At 47.8% G+C, this 13932-nt stretch overlaps 1 protein-coding gene across 9 annotated transcripts in view; it reads right to left on the bottom strand.

Annotated features, from left to right (window-relative positions):
* Positions 1-13932, bottom strand: part of TRAIP (TRAF interacting protein) — a 61910-nt gene that overhangs the window by 6346 nt on the left and 41632 nt on the right. For 3 of the 9 annotated variants that reach the window (XR_014712379.1, XM_084633748.1, XM_084633750.1), the window contains one exon: positions 5308-6928. The exons of 4 other annotated variants lie outside the window; for them this stretch is intronic. Coding sequence is in view for 4 of the 5 variants with exons in the window: in XM_084633748.1 (XP_084489874.1) it covers positions 6920-6928 (9 nt within the window). In the remaining variant the exon portion in view is untranslated. Of the gene's footprint in view, positions 1-4297; positions 4574-5307; positions 6929-13932 lie in introns of those variants that run through there. 2 more of the 9 variants (XM_084633745.1, XM_084633746.1) reach the window with 1 other exon arrangement.

Below are 13932 nucleotides of genomic sequence, written 5' to 3'. Positions count from 1 at the left end.
GAGGGTGGTTTGGGGTACATGTCAGTCGCCCCTTCTCTCCCTTCTTGAAAACAATGGCAGACAACCGTTTCACTCCTTTCTGCCTGGGTTACCCGTGCAGACGCCATACCACAGCAAGCATGGAGCCCGCTCTACTCACTGCTGCAGTTGTGAGCATTGTAAATACCTTGCACATTATCCTGGAGTATGTGCAGAACCAAGCTAAGAGATGCCAGCACAAAGAGGATTGTGATGAGGACATGGACACAGACGTTCCTGAAAGCATAGGCTGTGGCAATTGGGACATCATGGCAGCAGTGGGGCTGGTTGATAGAGTGGAACGCTGATTCTGGGCCCAGCAAACAAGTACAGACTAGGGGGACCGCATAATGTTGCGGGTATGGGATGATTGCTTGCTATGGGAAAAGGATGGCACTGCAGTTTGAAACCATTCCCACATGTTATGAAGGCGTAAGAAACCAGCCCCACATACCAAAAGACTTACCATGGCTGCCGGGAAACCGAATTCAGTTGCCCAGCCATTTATGATGTGTCACCATACTGGCAGGTGCTCAACATAAAAGGCAAAATGCAACCTGGTACCTAAAGCACGTGTGCTGTCTTCTGTGAATTACTTCACTGTGAAAGAGAGAGTCTCCCTTTTGTTCTCAGGCATACATCTTAAATTTTACTCTCCCTTTTTATCTCCGCCCCAGCTGCAAATCATAGAATATCAGGGTTGGAAGGGACTCAGGAGGTCATCTAGTCCAACTCCCTGCTCAAAGCAGGACCGATCCGCAATTAAATCATCCGAGCCAGGGCTTTGTCAAGCCTGACCTTAAAAACTTCTAAGGAAGGAGATTCCACCACCTCCCTAGGTAACGCATTCCAGTGTTTCACCACCCTCCTAGTGAAAAAGTCTTTCCTAATATCCAACCTAAATCTCGCCCACTGCAACTTGAGACCATTACTCCTTGTCCTGTCATCCGCTACCACTGAGAATAGTCTAGATCCATCCTCTTTGGAACCACCTTTCAGGTAGCTGAAAGCAGCTATCAAATCCCCCCTCATTCTTCTCTTCTGTAGACTAAACAATCCCAGTTCCCTCAGCCTCTCCTCATAAGTCATGTGTTCCAGTCCCCTAATCATTTTTGTTGCCCTCCGCTGGACTCTCTCCAATTTTTCCACATCTTTCTTGTAGTGTGCGGCCCGAAACTGGACACAGTACTCCAGATAAGGCCTCACCAATGTCGAATACAGGGGAATGATCACATCCCTCGATCTGCTGGCAATGCCCCTACTTATACATCCCAAAATGCCATTGGCCTTCTTGGCAACAAGGGCACACTGTTGACTCATATCCAGCTTCTTGTCCACTGAAACCCCTAGGTCCTTTTCTGCAGAAGTGCCGCCTAGCCATTTGGTCCCTAGTCAGTAGCAGTGCATTGGATTCTTCTGTCCTAAGTGCAGGACTCTGCACTTGTCCTTGTTGAACCTCATCAGATTTCTTTTGGCCCAATCCTCCAATTTGTCTAGGTCCCTCTGTATCCTATCCCTACCCTCCAGCGTATCTACCACTCCTCCCAATTTAGTGTCATCTGTAAACTTGCTGAGGGTGCAATCCACACCATCCTCCAGATCATTTATGAAGATATTGAACAAAACTAGCCCCAGGACCGACCCTTGGGACACTCCGCTTGATACTGACCGCCAACTAGACATGGAGCCATTTATCACTACCCGTTGAGCCCGACAATCTAGCCAACTTTCTACCCACCTTATAGTGCATTCATCCAGCCCATGCTTCTTTAACTTGCTGACAAGAATACTGTGGGAGACAGTGTCAAAAGCCTTGCTAAAGTCAAGCAACAACACGTCCACTGCTTTCCCTTCATCCACAGAACAAGTTATCTCGTCATAGAAGGCAATTAGATTAATCAGGCATGACTTGCCCTTCGTGAATCCATGCTGACTGTTCCTGATCACTTTCCTCTCGTGTAAGTGCTTCAGAATTGATTCCTTGAGGACCTGCTCCATGATTTTTCCGGGGACTGAGATGAGGCTGACTGGCCTGTAGTTCCCAGGATCCTCCTCCTTCCATTTTTTAAAGATGGGCACTACATTAGCCTTTTTCCAGTCGTCCAGGACTTCCCCGGATAGTCACGAGTTTTCAAAGATAATGGCCAATGGCTCTGCAATCACATCCGCCAACTCCTTTAGCACTCTCGGATGCAGCGCATCCGGCCCCATGGACTTGTGCACGTCCAGATTTTCTGAATAGTCCCGAACCACTTCTTTCTCCACAGAAGGCTGGTCACCTCCTCCCCATGCTGTGCTGCCCAGTGCAGTAGTCTGGGAGCTGACCTTGTTCGTGAAGACAGAGGCAAAGAAAGTATAGAGTACATTAAGCTTTTTCCACCTCCTCTGTCACTAGGTTGCCTCCCTCATTCAGTAAGGGGCCCACACTTTCCTTGACTTTCTTCTTGTTGATAACATACGTGAAGAAACCCTTCTTGTTACTCTTGACATCTCTTGCTAGCTGCAACTCCAGATGTGATTTGGCCTTCCTGATTTCACTCCTGCATGCCAGAGCAATATTTTTATACTCATCCCTGGTCATTTGTCCAATCTTCCACTTCTTGTAAGCTTCTTTTTTGTGTTTAAGATCAGCAAGGATTTCACTGTTAAGCCAAGCTGGTCGCCTGCCATATTTACTATTCTTTCTACACATTGGGATGGTTTGTCCCTGTAACCTCAATAATGATTCTTTAAAATACAGCCAGCTCTCCTGGACTCCTTTCCCCCTCATGTTATTCTCCCAGAGGATCTTGCCCATCAGTTCCCTGAGGAAGTCAAAGTCTGCTTTTCTGAAGTCCAGGGTCCGTATTCTGCTGCTTTCCTTTCTTCCTTGTGTCAGGATCCTGAACTCGACCATCTCATGGTCACTACCTCCCAGGTTCCCATCCACTTTTGCTTCCCCTACTAATTCTCCCCGGTTTGTGAGTAGCAGGTCAAGAAGAACTCTGCCCCGAGTTGGTTCCTCCAGCACTTGCACCAGGAAATTGTTCCCTACACTTTCCAAAAGCTTCCTGGATTGTCTGTGCACCGCTGTATTGCTCTCCCAGCAGATATCAGGGTGATTGAAGTCTCCCATGAGAACCAGGGCGTGCAATCTAGTAGCTTCTGCGAGTTGCCGGAAGAAAGCCTCGTCCACCTCATCCCCCTGGTCCGGTGGTCTATAGCAGACTCCCACCATGACATCACCCTTGGTGCTCACATTTCTAAACTTAATCCAGAGACTCTCAGGTTTTTCTGCAGTTTCATACCGGACCTCTGAGCAGTCATACTGCTCTCTTACACACAGTGCAACTCCCCCACCTTTTCTGCCCTGCCTGTCCTTCCTGAACAGCTTATATCCATCCATGACAGTACTCCAGTCATGTGAGTTATCCCACCAAGTCTCGGTTATTCCAATCACATCATAATTCCTTGACTTTGCCAGGACTTCCAGTTCTCCCTGCTCGTTTCCCAGGCTTTGTGCATTTGTGTATAGGCACTTGAGATAAAACGCTGATCGCTCCTCTTTCTCAGTATGAGGCAGGAGCCCTCCCATCTCACACGCTCCTGCTCCCTCCCGGTATCCCACTTCCCTCAGGGCTTTGGTCGTCTTCCCCCGGTGAACCTAGTTTAAAGCCCTCCTCATTAGGTTAGCCAGGCTGCTTGTGAAGATGTTCTTCCTTCTCTTCGTTAGGTGGAATCCGTCTCTGCCTAGCATTCCTCCTTCTTGGAACACCATCCCATGGTCAAAGTATCCAAAGCCTTCTCTCCGACACCACCTGCGTAGCCATTCGTTGACTTCCATGGGGAGAAAGGACGAGAACACCACTTGCGCCTCAAACTCCTTTATCCTTCTTTCCAGAAACATGTAGTCTGCAGTGATCCGCTCAAGGTCATTCTTGGCAGTATCATTGGTGCCCATGTGGAGAAGCAGGAAGGGGTAGCGATCCGAGGGCTTGATGAGTCTCGGCAGTCTCTCCGTCACATCGCAAATCCTAGCCCCTGGCAAGCAGCAGACTTCTTGGTTTTCCCAGTCGGGGCAGCAGATAGATGACTCAGTCCCCCTGAGCAGAGAGTCCCCGATCACCACCACCCGCCTCCTTCTCTTGGGAGCGGTGGTCATGGAACCCCCAACCCTAGGACAGTGCATCTCATGCCTTCCAACTGGTGGAGTCTCCTTCTGCTCCCTTCCCTCAGACATATCATGTGGTCCACTCTCCGCATTGGTACCTGTGGAGAGAACATGAAAACTGTTACTTACCTGTATCTGCATTGCTGGTACATGGACGTTCCCCTTTCTTCTTCTGGAGGTCACATGATGCCAAATTTCTTCACCGGCCTCCTGTCCCCAGTGTGTAGCCTGCTCTGAATCTTCAGAACCTTGTGCCCGTAGAAGCATATCCTGACGTCTGTCCAGGAAATCTTCAGTTTCTCTTATGCAACACAGGGTCGATACCTGTTGCTCTAGACCTTGAACCTTCTCTTCCAATATGGAGAACAGTTTGCACTTTTTTTTACAGACAAAGTCGCTTCTGTCCTGTGGAAGAAAGACAATCATAGCACATCCAGTGCAGGTCACAACAGCTGAACACCCCCCATCCATATCACCTTCCTTCTACGAGCTTCCTCAGGAGTTGTAGTAACTACTCAGAGAAGCCGGCAAGATGTAAGCCTCAGTGGGCTCTCCCCAAGCTAACTCCCATGCAAACTCCTTTCTATGCTCCCCCTATCATCTCCTTCCTGAGGTTATCACAGATTAGAAGGTGAAAAACATGCACTCGCGATGACATGTTTGCTGAGCTCATGCAGACCTCCCGCACTGATAGAGCGCAGCTTAATGCATGGAGGCATTCAGTGTTAGAGGCCAGGAAAGCATTAATTGAGCGCGAAGAGCAAAGGCAGGAGGCGATGCTGAGGCTAATGGGGGAAGCAAACGGACATGATGAAACATCTGGTGGAGCTGCAAGAAAGCCAACACGAGCACAGACCTTCCACAGCATCCATTGTATAACCGGCTGACCTCCTCCCCAAGTTCCATATCCTCCTCACCCAGACGCCCAAGAATGCATGGAGGGAGGCTCCGGGCACCCAGCCACTCCACTACAGAGGATGGCCAAAGCAACTGAAGGTTGCCATTCAAACAGTTTGATTTGTAGTGTGGCTACAAAAGGCAATGTAGCCTTGTCCTTCCCTCCTCCCCCACCCCACCCGGGCTACCTTGTCAGTTATCTCACTTTTTTTTTTTTAATTAATAAAAGAAATAATGCATGGTTTCAAAACAATAGTTACTTTATTTCAAAGGGGGGAGGGAGGAAGGGTGGTTTGGTTACAGGGAATTAAAGATCAACCAAGGTGGGTGGGTTTGCATCAAGGAGAAACACACACAACAGTCAAACCATAGCCTGGCCAGTCATGAAACTGGTTTTCAAAACCTCTCTGATGCGCAGCATGCCTTGCTGTGCTCTTCTAATCACGCTGGTGTCTGCTCAAAATCGGCCACCAGGTGATTTGCCTCAACCTCCCACCCCGCCATAACCGTCTCCCCCTTACTCTCACAGATATTATGGAGCACACAGCAAGCCGCAATAACAATGGGAATGTTGGTTACGCTGAGGTCTGACCTAGTCAGCAATCTTTTAAACATCCAAAGGCACATTCTACCACCATTCTGCACTTGCTCAGCCTATAGTTGAACTGCTCCTTACTACTTACTGTCCAGCCTGCCGGTGTACAGCTTCATGAGCCATGGGAGCAAGGGGTAGGCTGGGTCCCCAAGGATAAATATTGGCATTTCAACTTCCTCAATGGTAATTTTCTGGTCTGGGAAGTAAGTCTGAGAAGTTGCAAGAAGGAACAGTCTGGAGTTCCTAAATATGCAAGCATCATGTACCTTTCCCGGCAATCCCACATTGATGTCGGTGAAACGTCCCTTGTGATCCACCAGTGTTTGCAGCACCATTGAGAAGTACCCCTTGCCGTTTATGTACTGGTTGGCAAGGTGGTCTGGTGCCAAGATGGGGATATGCATGCCATCTATCGCCCCACGACAGTTAGGGAACCCCATTGCAGCAAAGCCATCCTGTATGACCTGCACATTTCCCAGAGTCACTACCCTTGATAGCAGAACGTCAGTGACTGCATTGGCTACTTGGATCACAGCAGTCCCCACAGTAGTCTTGCCCACTCCAAATTGATTCCCGACTGACCGGTATCAGTCAGGCATTGCAAGTTTCCACAGGGCTATTGCCACTCGCTTCTCAACTGTCGGAGCAGCTCTCATCTCAGTATTTCTGTGCTTCAGCATGGGGGAAAGTAACTCACAGAGTTCCAGGAAAGTGGCCATACGCATGCAAAAGTTTCGCAGCCACTGTGAATCATCCCATACCTGCAACTCTATGCGGACCCACCAGTCTGTGCTTGTTTGCCTGGCCCAGACTTAGCATTCCACTGTCTCAACCAACCCCACTGCCGCCATGATGTCCCAATTGTCACAGCCCACGCTTTCAGAAATGTCTGTGTCCATGTTCTCATCAAAATCCTCCTCGTGCTGGTGTCTCTTAGCCCGGTTCTGCATATACTCCAGGATAATGTGCGAGGTGTTTACAATGCTCACAACAGTAGCGGTGATGGCGATCTGTGCGGGCTCCATGCTTGCCGTGGTATGGCGTCTGCAGGACAGCAGAGTTGAAGCGGAAGCGGTGGACGACGACTGTTAGGAGCACCCAGGAGGACCAGAACAGATCCCCTGGGCTGCAGGAGAGCAGAGTTGCAGCGGAAGCGATGGACAACGACAGTTAGCAGACCTACTGCACTGTTGGCTGACAGCAGCACCCAGGACACAACAGCAGCGAGGGTGAGCTGAGTGGACTCAATGCTTGCCGTGCTAGGACATCTGCACGGAAAAAAGGTGCAAAACGATTGTCTGAGTTGCCTTCACGGAGGGAGGGGCGACTGACATCATGTACCCCAAACCACCCGCAACAATGTTTTTGCCCCATCAGGCATTGGGAACGTAACCCAGAATTCCAATGGGCGGTGGAGACTGCAGGAACTGTTGAGTAGCTACCCACAGTGCACCGCTTTGTAAGTCTATGCTAGCTATGGTAGTGAGGACGCACTCCACCAACTTAATGCGCTTAGTGTGGACATACGCAATTGACTGAAAATCGACTTCTATAAAATTGATCTTATTTTGTAGTGTAGACATACCCTTTTGCCTTTTCGTATTTCTTATACTCCCCCCCCCCTCGCCCTTTGTGACTGGTTCCTTGACCTTATTTCAGGAGAGGAGTTTGAGGCAGGACTGTCCTTCAAGTGTACATTGTATATTAAACTCCCACTCTGCCCAGCAACACTTTTGCTCTCTTATCTCTCCCCCCTTCCTCTGCTTGTGGGCAGCTGTAACACAGTGTCTCTCTTCACACATATTAGTAAGAACATAAAAATATCAAAAAGGCAAATGGGCAAACAAGATGGGCACTGCTACAGACTAGGGACCGAGTGGCTAGGCAGCAATTCTGTGGAAAGGACCTAAGGGTTACAGTGGACTAGAAGCTGGATATGAGTCAACAGTGTGCCCTTTTTGGAGGAGCACTGCCAGCAGATCGAGGGATGTGATCATTCCCCTCTATTCGGCATTGGTGAGGCCTCATCTGGAGTAGTGTCCAGTTTTGGGCCCCACACTACAAGAAGGATGTGGAAAAACTGGAAGAGTCCAGTGGAGGACAACAAAAATCATTAGGGGGCTGGAGCACATGACTTATGAGGAGAGGCTGAGGGAACTGAGATTATTTAGTCTGCAGAAGAGAAGAATGAGGGGGGATTTAATAGCTGCTTTCAACTACTTGAAAGGGGGTTCCAAAGAGGATGGATCTAGACCAGTGATACTCAAAGTGGTGGTTGGTGGACCGGTGCCAGTCCACGAGCCATCGGCTACCAGTCTGTGCGCATGTTGGAAAAAAAAATTGCCGATCCCACACATCAGATAGCTTGAGAAGCACTGATCTAGACTGTTCTCAGTGGTAACAGATGACAGAACAAGGAGTAATGGTCTCAAGTTGCAGTGGGGAAGGTTTAGGTTGGATATTAGGAAAAACTTTTTCACGAGGAGGTTGGTGAAGCACTGGAATGGGTTACCTAGGAAGGTGGTGGAATCTTCTTCCTGAGAGGTTTTTAAGGTCAGGCTTGACAAAGCCCTGGCTGGGATGATATAGAACAAGTGCTAGTAATAATAAGCGGGCTCAGATTTTCCTGGATGCGATAGCTGATGGATTCCTTCATAAAGTAGTTGCTGAACCAACAAGAGGGGATGCCATTTTAGATTTGGTTTTTAGTGAGTAGCAAGGACCTCATAGAAGAAATGGTTGTAGGGAACAACATGCCATCATGCGCTAACTCAGTTCAAACTAAATGGAAGGATGAACAAAAATAGATCTCTGACTAAGGTTTTTGATTTCAAAAGGGCTAACTTTCAAAAATTAAGGAAATTAGTTAGGGAAGTGTATTGGACTGAAGAACTTGTGAATCTAAAGGCGGAAGAGGCCTGGAATTACTTCAAGTCAAAGTTGCAGAAACTATCAGAAGCCTGCATCCCAAGAAAGGGGAAAAAATTCATAGGCAGGAGTTATAGAACAGGATAGATGAGCAAGCATCTCAGAGAGGCGATTAAGAAAAAGCAGAAAGCCTACAAGGAGAGGAAGATGGGAGGGATCAGCAAGGAAAGTTACCTTATTGAGGCCAGAACATGTAGTGATAAAGTGAGAAAGGCCAAAAGCCATGTAGAGTTGAACCTTGCAAAGGGAATTAAAACCAATAGTAAAAGGTTCTATAGCCATATTTTGGAGTGGAGGTTAAGGATAACCTTGGCATGGCCCAATATCTAAACAAATACTTTGCCTCGGTCTTTAATGAGGCTAATGAGGAGCTTAGGGATAATGGTAGGATGACAAATGGGAACAAAGCTATGGAGGTAGACATTACCACATCCGAGGTAGAAGCCAAACTCGAACAGCTTAATGGGACTAAATCAGGGGGCCCAGATAATCTTCATCCAAGAATATTAAAGGAACTGGCACATGAAATTGCAAGCCCATTAGCAAGAATTTTTAATGAATCTGTAAACTCAGGGGTTGTACCGTATGACTGGAGAATTGCTAACATAGTTCCTATTTTTAAGAAAGGAAAAAAAAAAAGATCCAGGTAACTACAGGCCTGTTAGTTTGACATCTGTAGTATGCAAGGTCTTGGAAAAATTTTTGAAGGAGAAAGTAGTTAGGACATTGAGGTCAATGGTAATTGGGATAAAATACAACATGGTTTTACAAAAGATAGATCGTGCCAAACCAACCTGATTTCCTCCTTTGAGAAGAAAAGGAGTACTTGTGGCACCTTAGAGACTAACCAATTTATCTGAGCATAAGCTGTATCTCACGAAAGCTTATGCTCAAATAAATTGGTTAGTCTCTAAGGTGCCACAAGTACTCCTTTTCTTTTTGCGAATACAGACTAACACGGCTGTTACTCTGAAACCTGTCCTTTGAGAAGGTAACAGATTTTTTAGACAAAGGAAACGCAGTGGATCTAATTTACCTTGATTTCAGTAAGGCATTTGATACGGTTCCACCGGGGGAATTATTAGCTAAATTGGATCAATATGAAAATTGAAAGGTGGATAAGGAACTGATTAAAGGGGAGATTACAACTGGTCACACTGAAAAGTGAACTGTCAGGCTAGAGGGAGGTTACTAGTGGAGTTCCTCAGGGATCAGTTTTGGAATGAATCTTATTTAATCTTTTTATTACTGACCTTGGCACAAAAAGTGGGCGTGCGCTAATAAAGTTTGTGGATGATACAAAGCTGGGAGGTATTGCCAATACAGAGAAGGACCGGGATATCATACAGAAAGATCTGGATGACCTTATAAACTGGAGTAATAGTAATAGGATGAAATTTAATAATGAAAAGTGCAAGGTGATGTATTTAGGAATTAATAATTTTTGTTATAAGCTGGGGATGCATCGCTTGGAAGTAACAGAGTAGGAGAAGGACCTCGGATTATTGGTTGACCACAGGATGACTATGAGCCGCCAATGTGATATGGTCGTGAAAAAAGCTAATGCAGTCTTGGGATGCATCAGGTGAGGTATTTCCAGTAGAGATAAGGAGGTGTTAGTACAGTTATACAAGGCACTGGTGAGACCTCATCTGGAATACTGTATGCAGTTCTGGTCTCCCATGTTGAAGAAGGATTAATTCAAACTGGAACAGGTACAGAGAAGGGCTACTAGGATGATCCGAGGAATGGAAAACCTGTCTTATGAAAGGAGACTCAAAGAACTTGGCTTGTTTAGCCTAACCAAAAGAAGGCTGAGGGGAGATATGATTGCTCTCTATAAATATATGAGACGGATAAATACCAGGGAGGGAGAGGAAGAATTTAAGCTCAGTACCAATGTGGACACAAGAACAAATGGATATAAACTGGCCGTCGGGAAGTTTAGACTTGAAATTAGACAAAGGTTTCTAACCCTCAGAGGACTGAAGCTCTGGAACAGCCTTCCAAGGGGAGCAGTGGGGACAAAAGACATATCTGGCTTCAAGACTAAGCTTGATAAGTTTATGGAGGAGATGGTATGATGGGATAGCCTAGTTTTGGCAATAAATTGATCTTTGACTATTAGCAGTAAATATGCCCAATTGCCTGTGATGGGATGTTAGATGGGGTGGGATCTGAGTTACTACAGAGAATTTTTTCCTGGGTGTCTGGCTGGTGAGTCTTGCCCACATGCTCAGGGTTTAGCGGATTGCCATATTTGGGGTCAGGAAGGAATTTTCCTCCAGGGCAGATTGGCAGAAGACCTGGGGGTCTTTTGCCTTCCTCTGCAGCGTGGGGCACGGGTCACTTGCTGGAGGATTCTCTGCACCTTGAAGTCTTTAAACCATGTTTTGAGGACTTCAATAGCTCAGACATAGGTTAGCGGTTTATTACAGGAGTGGGTGAGATTCTGTGGCCTGGGTTGTACAGTAGGTCAGACTTGGCAATCATGATGGTCCCTTCTGACCTTAAAGTCTATGATTCTATTTAGTTGCAGATTGGTCCTGCTTTGAGCAGGGGCAGGGACTAGATGACCTCCTGAGGTCCCTTCCAACCTTAATATTCTATATGTTCCCTATGTAGAGGCTCAGACTAACCAAATCACCCTGTCTCTATGTTAAGTTAAATAGCAATAGACTCAAGGAGCTCAATCTAAGAGGCAGATTTTCCAATCATTTAATGCTTCTCATGGCTCTTTGCTGACCCCTCTTCAATCTATCAACATTCTTCTTGAATTGTAGACACCAGAACTGGATACAAGATTCCAGGAGTGGTTGCACCAATGCCAAAACACAGCAGTAAAATAACCTCTCTACTCCTACTTAAGATTCATCTGTTTACACATCCCAGGATCATGTTCTCTCTTTTGGCCACAGCATCACATAGTTCCCATTCAGCTGATTATCCACCCCCTCCCACCCCCAAAATCCTTTTCAGAGTCACTGCTTCCCAGGATAGAGTCCCCCACCTATAAATATGACTTACATTCTTTGTTTCTAGATATATGCACACAGCCAGGGCTTAAATTCAGCCAGAGCAGAGCTCTGGTAAATATTTTCAAACGCGCAGGGCTGAAGCTGTGAGCCTCGACACACCCCACAGAGCAGAAGTTTGAGCCCTGGCACACCTCAGGGGGCTGAAGTAGTCTCATTATGCATATAGGAAGCTGACACACAAAAAGACTAAAGTCACTTGCCCAAGGCCACACAGGCAGTCTGGTGTAGAGCTGGGTAGACCCCAGATCTACCCGCTAGCAGGGTAGCATCTTAAGCAGTTTAGCTAGAGGCCTGGTGGATTCTCCAATCCAAGTCAGGACTGCATGTCTTTCCAAGAGCTGCTCTAGCATAAACAGATGTCATGGGTTTGATGGAGAAATCTGGGTGAGGTTCTTAGGCCTGTGCTCTGCTGGTCAGAGTAGGTAACAATGGTCCCTTTTGGCTTTAAAAGCTATTAATGAAACCACTGGATCATCTGTCCTCTCTAGCACACCTAACCAAAGTGCCCCACCTCAGTCCGTGCAAGTGCTGCTGGTGAGGACGTGCACCACCGACAGAACGAGTGTAGTGTGGACATGAACAACTGATTTCATTACTGTGGTGGCTGTAGGTCGACCTACTTGACTTAATGTTGCTTAGATATGCCACTGTTGTGTAGCACCAACACATGGTCAAGCTAACCTGCCCTCACCTGGCTTTAATCTACCTGTAATTCAGTGCTGAGTGAGGGCCAGGTCTATCAAGCCTTCAAGGGCCTCCTTCCCAGCCTCAGGAGCTGCCTGAGGAAAAGGGGATGGAGCTGGGCATCCTGACTCCCCTCAGGACCATTTCCAAGCTGGTGCAGAGTTTCAATTCCTGGAATGTCTGGTTGTCAGGCGCCTTCTACTTCGGGGTGAGTGCCTCAGTGCCGGCTAGAAAGCTTCAGCGCCGGGCCTTCTGCCACCAGGTCCCCCGCCCTGTAGCCAAACTCCTGTCCCAGACCTGCTCCCTGGCTCCATCCCCATGCTCCCAGTAGCTGCTCACCCTCCTCCATAGCCAGACTAGAGAGAGCAGCTACCCAGCACCTGACTAGCTCCCATCCTTCTCCAAAGAGAGCTGGTTTGTTCACCCCTTGATACCCTGCAGCATTTAACCTCCATGTGCCCCAGGCCTCCTCACATTTCTAGGTGACCCCTTTCCCTCCCTCCCTTCAGCCAAACTTCCCCACTGGTCATCTCCCCCTCACTGCCCCAGTGCTCCCATCGATCAGAGCTGCTGGAAGGAGGGGAAATTAGGGAGCCATCCAGGATTCAAGTCCAATGCTCTTGTGCCACCCCACTGCCAAGGGATCCATCGCCTCCACTCCACATTGGCAGCAGCAGGTGGGAGGGGCAGATGCTGGAAAGTCCCCCCACGCAGAGCTCCAGCTCCACTCAAGGGTGCCTGCCCACACTCTGGAGATGGAGCAACCAACACAACTCATGCCCTGCCCAGTGCTCTTCTCCATGCCTGCCTCTAGTGTAGCTAATGGCCACCTCAGCATTCATTGGGAACAGTGGCTGGTGTTCTATGGACTGTGGTGCTCCCCTTTCTCTACCACCACAGACAGCAGGGTGTAAGATACTAGGGCACAGCAGCTGCAATACTTCAATAGGCCCCACAGGACTTGGACTGGCTCACAGCTGAGGCCCACGAAATCCAGGTCCCTGCCTCCATCAGTGGCCTGCACCTGCTGGCTCAGAGGAATCTGCAAGAGTGTCTCAGCTACTTTCAAATTCTGTTTCCCAGTGGGAACCTGGCTCCCTGAATGCAATGGAAGGAACGAGACCTTCACTGAGAAGAGACAGCAGCAGCCATCTCAGGTTACAAGTCAGATGGCTCCATCGTGTACACCACATTTATTTAATAAAGGCACACGTTCTCAGGGACATACAGGAATCGGGCCGCCCACACTGCATGGGCTGGGTGCTGACACAAACCGCTGCTGATGCTGAAATCAGTGGAGTTACTGCTCTGCCTTTAATCCATTCATTTTGGTTTCCAGATAAGCCTGTACCAATATTGGATCTGTCCAGCCAGCTCTCTAACTAGCCATGCTCACTGGCCAATTCATTATAAACAGCACCATTTAAAGAGGGCTCCACTGAATCAGGGCAAGATCTGGAACAGAACCACATTGGATACCTGAGACAAAAGACTGAGCTTAAGGCCAATGAAGGGGAATAAAGCCCTCCCCTAGCAATCAGCAGCCCCATCATATTTCTTCCCCAGTAAGTGTAATGGGGCTGGTATTTTGTATTTAACACCCAAGCAGCAGCAGGGAGGGA

Source organism: Lepidochelys olivacea, assembly GCF_965140295.1.
Source record: "Lepidochelys olivacea isolate rLepOli2 genome assembly, chromosome: 7".
NCBI classification, from domain to species: Eukaryota; Metazoa; Chordata; order Testudines; family Cheloniidae; genus Lepidochelys; species Lepidochelys olivacea.
This window is presented reverse-complemented; position numbering and strand designations above follow the sequence as displayed.